Source organism: Pavona decussata, unplaced genomic scaffold (genome assembly GCF_977016875.1).
Source record: "Pavona decussata unplaced genomic scaffold, jaPavDecu1.1 SCAFFOLD_233, whole genome shotgun sequence".
Taxonomy (NCBI): Eukaryota; Metazoa; Cnidaria; class Anthozoa; order Scleractinia; family Agariciidae; genus Pavona; species Pavona decussata.
The window spans coordinates 2643439-2659277 of record NW_028145638.1 but is presented as its reverse complement, the minus strand read 5'-3'; the positions used below and the strand labels follow the sequence as shown (position 1 = coordinate 2659277).

The 15839-nt window shown below is 37.2% G+C and overlaps 1 protein-coding gene and 1 pseudogene across 2 annotated transcripts; one reads left to right on the top strand and one right to left on the bottom strand.

The window, feature by feature from the left end:
* The first annotated feature begins 5443 nt into the window (after positions 1-5443).
* On the top strand, positions 5444-12140 carry LOC146458381 (uncharacterized). The gene is made up of 4 exons (XM_085090884.1): positions 5444-5568; positions 7006-7103; positions 11098-11180; positions 11633-12140. Exons 1-4 carry the CDS (start codon positions 5491-5493, stop codon positions 12049-12051), a joined length of 678 nt encoding a protein of 225 aa, XP_084947010.1. The 5' UTR covers positions 5444-5490; the 3' UTR covers positions 12052-12140.
* Positions 12141-14185: 2045 nt separating this feature from the next.
* LOC146458380 (meiosis expressed gene 1 protein homolog pseudogene) lies at positions 14186-15572 on the bottom strand (annotated as a pseudogene). The gene is made up of 2 exons (XR_014858262.1): positions 15468-15572; positions 14186-14564 (listed from the first exon to the last, which is right to left on the bottom strand). The product of XR_014858262.1 is annotated as a meiosis expressed gene 1 protein homolog pseudogene (transcript).
* Positions 15573-15839: the final 267 nt, after the last annotated feature.

Sequence of the window (15839 nt, the reverse complement as noted above, 5' to 3'; positions counted from 1 at the left end):
ATTTAGAAGTATCCCGTAGCTACTGTTTTAGGGGTATTTCCCGGAAAGCCTAGTTTTTTTTTAGGTTTTCATGTCTGCCGCGTCTCATCTTTGCCGAAACGAGCAGTTCTGCTTATCCAAGTCGAATTTTTGGAAAGAATATCTGTCCTGAAAAGGAAAGTTGAGCGTTAGTTTCGGTAAATGGAAGGATTTCGGTCTATGTTATCTTTTGTGCTATAGGATTGGGTTTGACTATCACCCACTTTTTAGATGATAATAAGAATGGTCAACGAAAGGAAACTCCTCAAACGTTTCCCAGTTTCAATTTCTTAACGAGGCGACATATATATCTCTGAAGTGGGTAAAAGTAATCCCAAAACGTTGAAAATTTAATGAAATCAGTTTAATTGTAACACGGTAGAAAATAGTTAAAATTTTTAAGATCGTTAAGGGTGTTTTTCTTTTAACCTGTACAAGACTTAGTGGCCTTTTTTCTTGTTGTTCTTGATTTGATAGCGTTGGTTTGAGCTTCAAAATAGAAAACCTCTGCGCAGTGATTTTATCATGATAATGATGATAATGATCTTTATTAGGGCTCAAGACGGCTTTTGAATCCTAATTTATCATGTTGGTACTGTTTTGCCTGACTTGAAGTTGAAACTGTGGATTATGAAAATTATGTCGCGTGACCCTTGAGATCGCAGAAGTATTATCGTATTGTTTTACAACAACACCAGTCGGCAAACCGTTAACAGTCAAAGTTGACTTTTTCGCGCCTTTTTGTTGTTTGCAAGATTTTATTGTTGTCATTGATATAGTGACGCCCATTTTCTCTCGTGCGCCTCCACTGGTGCGCTTCCATATCTCTGTGAAGATTGTGTTGCCTGAACTAGATAAATTGCTGAAAGTAAGACTGAGAATTAAATACATACTAGAGAGTGAGTCATGAGTAGCGCACGGAATTAAAAGCAAATGAAACCCTTATGGCAAGCATTGGTGACCAACAGACCGATTTTCTCACACCTTTATTCGATCGCATAATTTCATTGCTCTTTTGCTGATGCTGATAGACCTAGTGTAGACAACCTAGTAGAATAAGGTATTCTTTAATTTTAACTTTAGCACATAAACTTATCTGTAAAAGTATTCCGCATGCGGGCGCGTAGAAAACGACTAATGTTAAGCGGTTCGCGAGTAAACTAAAGGTAAAGTTTTTCACGATTTATTGCTTAAAACGAACGGAACAATGGCGTGAAAATGGCGCAAACTTTGAAAGTGCTGCGAGGAGAAAGACATAATAGCTCAGTTTCAGTTTCTCTCATCTCTATCGTGACAGTAATAATTGCGGGGTTGTACTAATTTATCACGGCTTTTTATGATCTGTAATATGCCCTGAGGCATTCATTTCGGCGTTGTACGACGGCAAGGCTCGTTCTTTTCGTAGTATTAAGTTGTTTAATTCACATGTTGCGATGTGGGCGAATATTTACTCGTTTGGTATATTGAAACAATCGCATAATATGTGTTTGTCTGATCACCGAGCTCAATGTTAACGTTAGTGCCTTATTTTTCTCAGCATGCTTAAACACGGTAAAATTAATTTTCTGGGAGCTAAAAGGAAGTTGTCAAAAACTTGTCTAGTCTAGCATCAAGAAATGTTCATTTCAGTTTGACAACGTGGCTAGTAACAACAAGCGCTCTGGTGAATTTCATTGACCTAAAAATATTCATTGAGCAGTGTCAAAAAGTTCAAACACTATTAAATTAAATACGTTCAAAATTGAAAACAACCTACTTTAATGAACATACCGACGTTAAGTTGTTCGTTTCTTCCCAATTCAATATTTGCCAACAGTCGTTTCTGAAATTCAATTGCCGTAATATAAAAAAAAATAAGGAAATCGCCAAGGAGATGAAAGCGCTCAAGGAGCAAACTCTTTGAACAGGTGAGATGATACTTCAAATTACATGACTGGTATGTCAGTAAAGTTATTCGCTTCTTTAATTACGTGGCTACGTGGCTAAGTGAATAATCGGCTACCTACCTAATTGGCTAAGTGGTTTCACGGTTAAAGAAAAAGGTATAAAAGCATTCTCTTTGTTGTTTAACGTACCTAAGTTACGAGTTATAGGCGAGGCTTTACATCACGCTTAAAGAAAGAGGTATGCGTAGCATTGTTTTAGAAGTATATTATTAAATTTAGAAGTATCCCGTAGCCACTGTTTTAGAGGTATTTCGCGGAAAGCCTAGTTCTTTAGACGGTTTTCATGTCTGCCCCGTTTCATGTTTGCCGAAACGAGCAGTTCCGCTTATCCAAGTCGAACTTTTGAAAGAATATCTGTCCTGAAAAGGAAAGTTGTGCGTTAGTTTCGGTAAATGGAAGGATTTAGGTCTATGTTATCTTTTGTGCTATAGGATTGGGTTTGACTGACTATCACCCACTTTTTAGATGAACATAAGAATGATCAATGAAAGGAAACTTCTCAAACGTTACCCAGTTTCAATTTCTTAAAGAGGCGACTTATATATCTCTGAAGAGTGTAAAAGAATACCAAAACGTTGAAGATTTAATGAAATCAGTTTAATTGTAACACGGTAGAAGATGGTTAAAATTTTTAAGACCGTAACCGGTGTTTTTCTTTTAACCTGCACAAGACCTTCTGGCCTTTTTTCTTGTTCTTCTTGATTTGATAACGTTGGTTTGAGCTTGACAAAAGAAAACCTCGGCGCAGTGATTTTGTCATGGTGGTACTTCTTTTCCTGACTTGAAGTTGAATCTGAGGATCATGAAAATCATATCCCGTGACCCTAAGGCTTGAGATCGTAGAAGTATTATCGTATTGTTTTTCAACAGCACCGTTCGGCAAACCGTTAATAGTCAAAGTTGACTTTTTTACACCTTTTTGTTCTTTGCAATATTTTATTGTTGTCATTGATAGTGACGCGCATTTTCTCTCGTGCGCGTCCACTGGTGCGCTTCCATATCTATGTGAAGATTGTGTTGCCTGAACTCGATAAATTGCTCAAGGTAAGACTGAGAATTAAATACATACTAGAGTGTGAGTCATGAGTAGCGCACGGAATTAAAAGCAAATGAAACTCTTATGGCAAGCATTGGTGACCAACAGACTGATTTTCTCACACCTTTTTTCGATCGAATGATTTCATTGCTCTTTTGCTGATGCTAATAGACCTGATCTAGAGAACTTAATAGAAAAAGTTATTATTTAATTTTAACTTCAGAACATAAACTTATCTGTAAAAGTATTCCGCATGCGGGCGCGTGGAAAACAATTAATGTTAAGCAGTTCGCGAGTAAAGTAAAGGTAAACTTTTTCACGATTTCTTGCTCCAAAGGAACGAAACAATGTCGTGAAAACGGCGCAAACATTGAAAGGACTACGAGGAAAAAGGCTAAATGGCTCAGTTTCAGTTTCTCTCATCAGTATCGTGACAGAAATAATTGCGGGGTTGTACTTATTTATTACGGCTTTTTATGACCTGTTATATGTACTGAGGCATTCATTTCGCCGTTGTACATCGGCGAGGCTCGTTCTGTAAGTGATATTTAGTTGTTTAATTTACATATTGCCAAGTTGGCGAATTTGTGCTCGTTCGGTATATTGAAACAATCGCATAATATGTGTTTGTCTTAACACTAAGCTTAATGTTAGTCCCTTATTTTTGTCAGCCTGCTTGAGCAGGCTAAAATTAATTTGCTGGGAGGTAAAAGGAAGTAGTCAAAAACTAGTTTAGCATCAAGAAATGTTCATTTCAGTTTGACAACGTGGCTAGTAACAACAAGCGCTCTGGTGATTTCGACTGAGCTAAAAATATTCATTCACTAGTGTCAAAAAGTTCAAACATTATTAAATTAAATACGATCAAAATTGAAACAACCTACTTTAATAAACATTCCGACTTTAAGTTGTTCTTTTCTTCCCATTTCAATATTTGCCAACAGTCGTTTCTGAAATCCATTTGCGGTAAGAAAAAAGGAAAAAAGAAAGAAAAACCTCGCCAAGGAGATGAAAGCGCTCAGTGAGCGAACTCGTCAATTGAACAGGTGAAAAAAATGATATTTCAAATTACATGACTTGTTTGTCAGTAAAGTTATTCGCTTTTTTGATTAAGTGGCGACGTGGCTAAGTGAATAAACGGCTACCTAGCTACTTGACTAAGGGGTTTCACGGTAAAAGAAAGAGGCATACACACATTCTCTTTGTTGTTTAATGCACCCAAGTTACGAGTTAGAGGCGAAACTTTGCATCACGCTTAAAGAAAGAGGTATGCGTAGCATTGTTTTTGAAGTACATTAATAAATTTAGAAGTATCCCATAGCCACTGTCTTAGGGGTATTTCCCGCAAAGCCTTGTTCTTTAGACGGTTTTCATGTCTGCCCCGTTTCATGTTTGCCGAAACGAGCAGTTCCGCTTATCCAAGTGGAGCTTTTGGAAAGAATATCTGTCCTGAAAAGGAAAATTGTGCGTTAGTTTCGGTAAATGGAAGGATTTAGGTCTATGTTATCTTTTGTGCTATAGGATTGGGTTTGACTGACTATCACTCACTTTTTAGATGAACATAAGAGTGATCAATGAAAGGAAACTTCTCAAACGTTTCCCAGTTTCAATTTCTTAACGAGGCGACTTATATATCTCTGAAGAGTGTACTGAAAAGAATACCAAAACGTTGAAGATTTAATGAAATCAGTTTAATTGTAACACGGTAGAAGATGGTTAAAATTTTTAAGATCGTTAAGGGTGTTTTTCTTTTAACCTGCACAAGACCTTCTGGCCTTTTTTCTTGTTCTTCTTGATTTGATAACGTTGGTTTGAGCTTGAAAAAAGAAAACCTCGGCGCAGTGATTTTGTCATGGTGGTACTTCTTTGCCTGACTTGAAGTTGAATCTGTGGATCGTGAAAATCATATCCCGTGACCCTAAGGATTGAGATCGTAGAAGTATTATCGTATTGTTTTTCAACAACACCACTCGGCAAACCGTTAATAGTCAAAGTTGACTTTTTTGCATCTTTTTGTTCTTTACAATATTTTATTGTTGTCATTGATAGTGACGCGCATTTTCTCTCGTGCGCCTCCATTGGTGCGCTTCCATATCTCTGTGAAGTGATTGTGTTGCCTGAACTCGATAAATTGCTGAAAGTAAGACTGAGAATTAAATACATACTAGAGTGTGAGTCACGAGTAGCGCACGGAATTAAAGGCAAATGAAACTCTTATGGCAAGCATTGGTGACCAACAGACCGATTTTCTCACACCTTTTTTCAATCGAATGATTTCATTGTTCTTTTGCTGATGCTGATAGACCTAACCTGGACAACCTATTAGAATAAGTTATTCTTTAATTTTAACTTCAGAACATAAACTTTTTTGTAAAAGTATTCCGCATGCGGGCGCGTGGAAAACGATTAATGTTAAGCGGTTCGTGAGTAAACTAAAGGTAAGGTTTTTCACGATTTCTTGCTTGAAACGAACGAAACAATGTCGTGAAAATGGCGCAAACATTGAAAGCGCTACGAGGAAAAAGGCTAAATGGCTCAGTTTCAGTTTCTCTCATGAGTATCGTGACAGTAATAATTGCGGGGTTGTACTAATTTATTACGCCTTTTTATGATCTGTAATATATCCTGAGGCATTCATTTCGCCGTTGTACAACGGCGAGGCTCGTTCTGTTACTGATATTTAGTCGTTTAATTTACATATTTCCAAGTTGGCGAATTTGTACTCGTTCGGTATATTGAAACAATCGCATAATATGTGTTTGTCTTAACACTAAGCTTAATGTTAGTCTCTTATTTTTGTCAGCATGCTTGAACACGCTAAAATTAATTTGCTGGGAGGTAAAAGGATTTAGTCAAAAACTAGTTTAGCATCAAGAAATGTTGATGTCAGTTTGACAACGTGGCAAGTAACAACAATCGCTCTGGTAAATTTGACTGAGCTAACAATATTCATCGACTAGTGTCAAAAAGTTCAAACACTATTAAATTAAATACGTTCAAAATTGAAAGCAACCTACTTTAATGAACATACCGACATTAAGTTGTTCGTTTCTTCCCATTTCAATATTTGCCAACAGTCGTTTCTGAAATTCATTTGCCGTAAAAAGAAAAAAAAATTTGCCAAGGAGATGAAAGCGCTCTGTGAGCGAACTCGTCAATTGAACAGGTGAAAAAATGATATTTCAAATTACATGACTTGTATGTCAGTAAAGTTATTCGTTTCTTTGATTAAGTGGCTACGTGGCTAAGTGAATAATCGGCTAGCTAGCTACTTGGCTAAGGAGTTTCTCGATTAAAGAAAGAGGTATAAAGACATTCCCTTTGTTGTTTAACGCACCTAAGTTACGAGTTATAGGCAAAGTTCTGCATCACGCTTAAAGAAAGAGGTATGCGTAGCATTGTTTTGGAAGTATCCCGTAGCTATTGTTTTAGGCGTATTTCCCGGATAGCCTAGTCAGTTTTAGGACTTAATGGCTCAGTTTCAGTTTCTCTCATCTCTATCGTGACAGTAATAATTGCGGGGTTGTACTAATTTATCACGGCTTTTATATATCCTGAGGCATTTATTTCGGCGTTGTACAACGGCAAAGCTCGTTCTTTTCGTAGTATTAAGTTGTTTAATTTATATATTGCTATGTGGGCGAATATTTACTCGTTCGGTATATTGAAACAATCGCATAATATGTGTTTGTCTTAACACTAAGCTTAATGTTAGTCCCTTATTTTTGTCAGCGTGCTTGAACACGGTAAAATTAATTTGCTGGGAGGTAAAAGGAAGTGGTCAAAAACTAGTTTAGCATCAAGAAATGTTCATTTCAGTTTGACAACGTGGCTAGTAACAACAAGCGCTCTGGTAATTTCGACTGAGCTAAAAATATTCATTGACTAGTGTCAAATAGTTCAAACACTATTAAATTAAATACGATCAAAATTGAAACAACCTACTTTAATGAACATACCGACTTTAAGTTGTTCGTTTCTTCCCATTTCAATATTTGCCAACAGTCGTTTCTGAAATCCATTTGCCGTAAAAAAAAAAGAAAAAAGAAACAAATCGCCAAGGAGATGAAAGCGCTCAGTGAGCGAACTCGTCAATTGAACAGGTGAAAAAAATGATATTTCAAATTACATGACTTGTTTGTCAGTAACGTTATTCGCTTTTTTGATTAAGTGGCTACGTGGCTAAGTGAATAATCGGCTACCTAGCTACTTGGCTAAGGGGTTTCACGGTTAAAGAAAGAGGCATAAACACATTCTCTTTGTTGTTTAATGCTCCCAAGTTACGAGTTATAGGCGAAGCTTTGCATCACGCTTAACCCTTTCACCGCCAAAGGCGACTAATCTCGCCGTTTTAGAGGCTACCACTTTCAAGATTGGCCACGTTCTCAAATCCAGAAATCTGGTTATTATGGTCTACTAATAGTGTTAATTAGTAAGTGTTTTAGGCTTTAACAGCAAATAAACTGAGTTTATCCTCCGTTTGCCGTTCCATATCAACGTTTATTTTCAAGCAAAACCAAAAATGCCCGTTTTCTGCGGCATCGAGGAAAGCTAAAAACACACATCTTTGCTTCCAATTTTTTAATTCAAAATCTCATTTTAAAACCAAAATGCCTTCATTACAGCAAACCTTAATCTCTGACTAAGCATTTATCTCCAATTTTTCCCCTCACGCGTACAGCTGTTCGAACATCAGCCATTTGATTCGAGCCACTTTTCAAAGCCCGTGATTTCCCCTTTGCCGTCCGAGTTGCATTCTGGGTAATTTCGATACAACGACGAAATGGAGGTCCCGCCATCTTAATTCAGTAGTTTTTTTTATAAGTGTCGAGCCACCCGGTCCTATTGGCAAAATATCGCACACATCGTTTTCTTTGCAAGTCAAATCTCACCCAAATTGCCTTGGTAGGTCCGAGAATCCACCCACACAACGGCCAGAGAGACAACTTCACTCGTGAGCCACCATGACTCGATACGAACACTTTTGGCGTCCCAGTCTCTATGAAATCATCTCTCACCTCTGGATTCTTTCAGAGGATTGCCTCTACTCTCCATTCCAGCTTTATGATGCCAGCCTGGGAGCTTCTGCAGTGCAAAATGGCCCGAAAGTACACTTATAAACCGACAACTTACCGATTAGAATGTGTTTGTGCTCGCGAGCAAAACAACAACGGTTCAAATAGGTAACGTCACTAAAAAACTTGAGTCCTCGTTATTGCAGAGCAGCGAACATTTCAAAGGAGATCTTCATATAGGACAACTAAATCCGTTTTGGTCATCTACATCGAGATAATTGTCCAGAGAGTCCAAGAAATATGGCAGTGAAAGGGTTAAAGAAAGAGGTATGCGTAGCATTGTTTTAGAACTACTGTTATTGAATTTAGAAGTATCCCGTAGCCACTGTTTTAGGGGTATTTCCCGGAAAGCCTAGTTTTTTTTAAGGTTTTCATGTCTGCCGCGTTTCATGTTTGCCGAAACGAGCAGTTCCGCTTATCCAAGACGGACAGTTTGGAAAGAATATCTGTCCTGAAAAGGAAAGTTGTGCGTTAGTTTCGGTAAATGGAAGGATTTAGGTCTATGTTATCTTTTGTGCTATAGGATTGGGTTTGACTGACTATCAACACTTTTTAGATGAACATAAGAGTGATCAATGAAAGGAAACTTCTCAAACGTTTCCCAGTTTCAATTTCTTATCGAGGCGACTTATATATCTCCGAAGCGTGTAAAAGAATCCCAAAACGTTGAAGATTTAATCAAATCAGTTTAATTGTAAGTTAAAATTTTTAAGATCGTTAAGGGTGTTTTTCTTTTAACCTGCACAAGACCTACTGGCTTTTTTTTCTTGTTCTTCTTGATTTGATATCGTTGGCTTGAGCTTCAAAATAGAAAACCTCGGCGCAGTGATTTTATCATGGTGGTTCTGTTTTGCCTGACTTGAAGTTGAAACTGTGGATTATGAAAATCATATCGCGTGACCCTTAAGATCGTAGAAGTATTATCGTATTTTTTTTTCAACAACACCAGTCGGCAAACCATTAACAGTCAAAGTTGACTTTTTCGGACCTTTTTTTTTGTTTGAGAGATTTTATTGTTGTCATTGATAGTGACGCGCATTTTCTCTCGTGCGCCTCCACTGGTGCGCTTCCATATCTCTGTGAAGATTGTGTTGCTTGAACTCGATAAATTGCTCAAAGTAAGACAGGATTAAATACACACTAGAGTGTGAGTCATGAGTAGCGCACGGAATTAAAAGCAAATGAAACTCTTATGGCAAGCATTGGTGACCAACAGACCGATTTTCTCACACCTTTTTTCGATCGAATGATTTCATTGTTCTTTTGCTGATGCTGACAGACCTAACCTAGACAACCCTAGTAGAATAAGTTATTCTTTAATTTAAGCTTCAGAAGATAAACTTATCTGTAAAAGTATTCCCCATGCGGGCGCGTGGAAAACGGTTAATGTTAAGCGGTTCGCGAGTAAACCAAAGGTAAAGTTTTTCACGATTTATCGAGTGAACGGAACAATGGCAGGTGAGAAAGGCGCAAACTTTGGAAGCGCTACGAGGAAAAAGGCTAAATGGCGCAGTTTTTAGCCTCTGTCATTGCTATCGTGACGGTAATAATTGCGGGGTTGTACTTATTTATTACGACTTTCTATGATAGCGGCGGTAGTTGGAATCCATTAGAGATATTAACTTTTTTTTACCGTTATATATAGTCAACGTTCTATAATGGTAACATTACAAAGCAACCTTTGTTGTAAGTATTGTGTATGTGTTCGTGTTGGTAACAAGTAATGTTGAGCGACTCGTGAGGGAATTTAAATTGAAGTTTGCATGAATTAATGCACGGTTGCGAATGGGAAAAGTATAAAAGACAATAGCGTCATAAGGCACAAATTTTTAAAGCAATTCAAGGAACAACGCTAAATGGCTCAGTTTTGTTTAGTTCATCGCAAGCGAGACAAATTTTTTTGGGGTCGTTCGACTATCACTGTTTTTTTATGATAGTGGTGGTAGTGAACGTTCAGACCTCTGCAGGTCCTCTACAGCGCGGAAGGCATGATAGCGCGTCGGATTTTTAGCGGCTGATCTGTCCAGAGGTGTTTTCTTTTAAAATTTCTGAAAATTTTCTCGGCCGGAAACTGTGTGTTGATTTTTAGAGCTGACAATATTGTAAACACTCGGTTAGTTTGCATGTTTAAAAATCCCTGAACGAAAACTCTTGAAAGTCTTGAGACATTTTCACGGGTGAACCTACTCTTTATATCACAAATTCCCCAGCCCTCTCCCGTTAGATAATTTCTGCCTCAAGAAATGATTTCACACCCCACTACCCCAAAGGAGGCATTGTAACACTACAGTCGCTAACAAAGATATTTGAATTTCGCGGTCGGTGATCAGGCTTCGCTTCCGTAATCGCAACCTTTGTTTTACGAACAATAAACGCTCTTTACCTTAAACAATAAACGACACCATAAAAGGAGGGAAAACGTGTCCTATTGTCAACCCAAAAAGTCAACCCAAAGTTTGATACGAAAAAATTTGTACTGTTGTAACGTTAATTATATCCCGTTGATCAGTTAATAAAAGGTCACTTCGGACAACTGGAATATCAGTTCGTCTTTATAAGAGCCGGCTGTTAAAACGGAAGGTTTCCCTTAATTTATCCTCGGTAGTTGTAGCAGTGTATAGCAGTGAGTCAATCGAATGTACCGTCTTGTAAAAAACAAGGATCTTCACTAACTAAACAGTTTCCACAGGTTTCAGGATTTCTTGGGAGACGCCCTTCGTCTCGATTTCTCTCTTCTTTTGCGGGTTCCGTTCGTCCGTTAATTCACTGCAAAGGTTGTCTCAGAATACCAAGACAGTCAGTAACTATATATCGCACAATTTTTCTAATTAAGCCCCGGTCACATAACGAATGCTATTCACAGAATTCACTGTGTTCTTCAATACGCTATCTACGCTATAGACCATGAAATATTGACAGAATATTCGTTGTTTTCAAGTGATTTAACTTTGTACAAACTAAACGGACAGTTAATAACAAATTCATTAAGTCATCTTCTGAGCCAGGCTCTCTTCTTTTGTAGCACTGTTTTCACCATGAAGTTGATTTTCCTCTGTATGATGATCGTATTTGCCATCGATGGGGCTTACGGCTATTCCTGTGAGGGTAAGATATTGAACTAAACATAGAATAAATCCACAAGATTCCATCGTCGTCTATGTATGATCGATCCTTTCTGCGGAAGGGTTGTGTATCATTCAGTCCATTTTGGCCGACAAAACTGAAATGTACTTCCTTACTACCGAGAGTAGTGCAAAGTATAGCTTTGGGGTCTTAGTCAGGTATGTTGGATGTTGTTGCTTGCCGGCTGGCTCTTGTTTTTGGCTTTGTACTGAAGTAAGAACTAATTCGTGCATAACATGTCACTTTATTTTTTTTTCACTGTGAATAGTAAACCTATAAAACCCATCAAATATCGTTCTGATGTGAGGCTTAAACAAGTATCAAAGTGTAACCTGCTTATCGCTATTCAAGTTTAATGACCTTTAAAACAATTGTAATTTTAAGTTCTAGTTCGAAACAAGCGTAACGGATCGCTATATCTCATATATTTTCAGGCCCCGTATATGTGAGTTTGAAGGCTGATAACGGCAAGTATCTCAGCCGTATCCCCTACTCCGACAGAAATAATATTGAGGCGGAAAAGTCGTCCCCGGATGACTTCACAAAGTTCATTGCCAAATGGTGTCCTGATGGAAAGCTCACACTGCGGGCAAACAACGGAAAATTTCTCTCCAGAGTCAGCCGTGGTTCTATTGATCACATTGAGGCTAACCATTCGAGTCGGAATACCCCCGCCAGGTTTCAAGTCTACAATCAGGCTGATGGCACCGTCGTTCTGAAGGCAGATAACGGAAAGTATCTGAGTCGAATTTATCGCGATGGCCGAAACAACATCGAGGCAGCTAAGAGTAGCATTAATAAGTTTTGCAAATTCAAGCTTCAGTTTCATGTTGTAGAAAGAGCAAAAATGTAACTCGGTGGATCACTCAAAGTTGTTACACCGACGAGTTTCAGCTCAACTTGTAAGGGTTAAAGAGGGTAAATAAAAGGTGAGAACATTGAGTCTTGACTGCTTGAATGCCAGATCGTTTAAGTCACTGTGTTGGGGACAAAATGAAAGCAAATGCGAACACAAATAATAATAATAATAATGATAATAATAATAATAATAATAATAATAATAATAATAATAATATTTTTATTAATAATAATATAAAATCTTTATTATAAAATGACCAACTCTTTTAAAACACAACCCTATGTACTCCTAAAAATTATGTACATTTTCAGCAAATATAAAATTCTCGTATTCTTGTGGTATAAGGACATGTTCAACGTGAAGCTTTAAAATATTTATAAAAAGAGAAAATATATATATTCAATCTGCGTTGAAAAACAAAGGAAATATTTGCTTCTGAAATATATCATACACTAAAGTGTGAAAATTCCAAAACCCCTATTAATCCTAAATCCTACTTAAATTCTGGCTTGCGCACTTTCCGATGTAATGTCAATGTCAGACATTTTGGCTACTCTTCTTTTTCTCCTGGTTCCTCTGAGACACAGCAAGGCTGATCGTAGAATAGCAAAGGATACCTTCGCCCTTATCCAAGTTCATTGTCCAAGTTTCTATCCAATCCTTATCCCTTATCCTATTATAATAATAATAATAGTAATAATAAAGCGAATGTGGTGGCTCAAAACAACAACAGTCTCGATGGTTTTGGGAGCCCGTGGCACCATCAAAAGGACATGGAAAACTACACCAACAAATGCCCTGGCAACATCAACATTCATGAACTCCAGAAAATAACTCTTCTTTCTACAGCCCACCTTCTTAGGCTGGTCCTCTCCCTATGTCCATGGGTTGGACTCGAATGGTGAATGGTAATAATAATAATAATAATAATAATAATAATAATAATAATAATAATAATAATGTAAGAATGTAAGCAAACACAGTTTGATCTGCTCGCATTCTTTCAAGAGAATTTACGAGCTACTGTTGGATTTCCAAAAATGCTTCCCTCGGGTGTTTTTTCTCAAATTTAATGCCGTTTTTGCTCCTTGGAAAACAATAGGGATCAGGTTTTCAGCTTTTCGAAAGTTTGAGGTGACTTCTCTCTAAAAAAATGCTAGTTTTTCTTCTCAATTTAATCTGAATTTCTACTAGCTGAACATGAAAAAAAATCCCTTCCACCCGACTAGCTGCCCCTGGGTCTCCGAGGATGGAATAATGTCTTTCTGAAGAGAAACGAACTGTTGACTGTTCCTGCTTGTTCTCAGATCTGGTTACCATGATCTTACTGCGTAATATACCTGTTTAACTTCATTCAAAAGGTTGGATTCTGTAGCTATATTGAGTATTGTAGCTAAAAGTTTGAGTCCCAAAAAGTTTAGAGTACGGAACTAAATCTCATTGCCCGTATGGGCAAACGGAACAAAAGTAGACAACAACAATAACAACAAAAGGATAGTGAAGAAAGTATGGATTGTAAAATGAAGAGCAGCATTGAGTATGCCGCGTCAAAACTAAGAAAAAGAAAACTGATTTGTAACAGACAGAGAATGCTTTGCATGCAGTGAACAACAGTGCTGTGATAACCTTACACTGTGGGGGAGGCGCAACTGTACGCCATTATTATACCCCCCCCCCCCCCCCCCCCGCGCTTTCCTTTCTGCAATATTACAAATTCAACGAGATGAAAATGAGATCTCTACTAGGGTCGAGAGAGCAAAAGAACAAACAACAGAACAATGCTCCCAGCCCTAAACAACAATGCAGCTGCAGGTTATCAGGGTCCAGTGAAAATAGAAATTTGAAGGGTACAGGTCTACTGTACCCCCTTCCGTCCACTGACTTTACACCGGGGAATATTCACCTGGTTAAAAAAAATTAGACGAATATAACGCCAGAAACGATGACAAACGTTTACAACTTATTAAACTTTTATTTAAAGTGAGCAGTCAAAAAGATTGAAAACAAAACCTTTTTACATAAAACTGATAACAGTATAAAAATCTGCCGCAGACTTCAAATCACACATTGTTGATACAATAATGCATTAAGATGTCCTAGCCAATAGAAAAAAAAACGAACACAAACACACTGTACACATGAAATATATTATATACAGTTTCTAAAATATTGACATGGCAATCTGTTAATGAACAATTTGTTATTTGTTTAACAATTTGTTGTTATATAATTTGACTATACACATGACAACTTGTAACAAAAAGAATCAAAATTCATTTATTTCTAAGTTCCACTGCCTTTTGTCCCATAAATAGCGGATGATGATCTCCATAGTTCTTAGCCCTTCATACTATTTGCCAGTTTATGAACTTCTTAATTGCTTAATATCCATATAGCTTGCACTTGTAGACGTCTTTGTCAGCACATTCTCTGGTCCTATCAAAGTAGATAAAGTAGCCATCTTTCCGCTGAAGCTTCTTCACATAACCATTATGTGGCCAACGGTCCTAGGAAAAAAGTTCAAGATGTTTGTAAAAATTACTGAAACAAAAAGATAATTACCTGCAGATGATTAAATTACCAACCATTATAAGAAAATGAGGACTACAAATGAAAATGCTGAACAGAGTACATTACACAATCAAAAACTATCTCTGGTTTTTAGTGTCAATTCTGAACAAAACATTAAAACGTGAAGTTACCTACCCTTGACCATTGTTAATCCCAATTAACTTTTAGCTTTAATCATAATTAACAAATCAATGGCAGTTATTATGGTCTATACTCTTATAAACCATAAAATGACGTCATAAAATGTTCAAAACCACTCGCTGGTTGAATTTTCAACATTTTATGGTATCATTTTATGGTCTAGAAGAATATAGACCAGAGAAAACTGCCATCAATTTGTTAAGAGTACCATGTAGGAAACATAAGTCAATCACATTGCAAAAAAACTTTATTCATGATTTTTATCGTAATTAAGAAATCAACGGCAGTTTAAACTCCCGTTTTTTCTATGGGCTATACTCTTATAGACCATAAAATGATGTCATAAAATGTTCAAAACCACTTGCTGGTTAATTTTTCAATATTTTATGACATCATTTTATGGCCTACAAGTGTATATGGACCAGAGAAAACTGCCGTCAATTTGTTGAACAGGCTATATTAATTTTTTAAATGCAAAAGTTTTGAAGAGTACAAATATGCAGAAGATATAAATCAATGGCACTTCAAAAACTATAAATATATCTGCTGAAGCGAGTATTTTAGAAACACAAATGTTACATAATTTCTTTTATTTCTGTCATCAGGATGATGCTTCATGATTACCCCCAACCCCCCCCCCCCCCCCCCCCTCCCAGTTCCATCATATCGTCAGAATGGAAACAGAATGAGCAACTTACTGGTTCTTTTTGCTTGACGTCACGATTATCCTGTACATCTCTGTACCCAGCAATTTGAAATCTGTATGCTATAAAAAATGAGCACAAGACATTAGGCAAACACATCATAGATTGTTTAAATTTGGTTTTGGTATGAAGAGTTTCATAATACCACCATTATCTGGACAAACGATTAAATAACAAAGTGGCAGGAAAAAAAACAAAACAAACACGTAAAAGTTCTTTAAACGGACATACGCGAAATGTGGGCCCTGGGAATTTTTCCAAATGGTTTCCAACCAAAACTCAAATAATTCTGAAGTTGATCACTGTAATATCGATTTCATGATTTATATGCTTCATTTAAATCCACTCTTCAAATGAAGGATATGT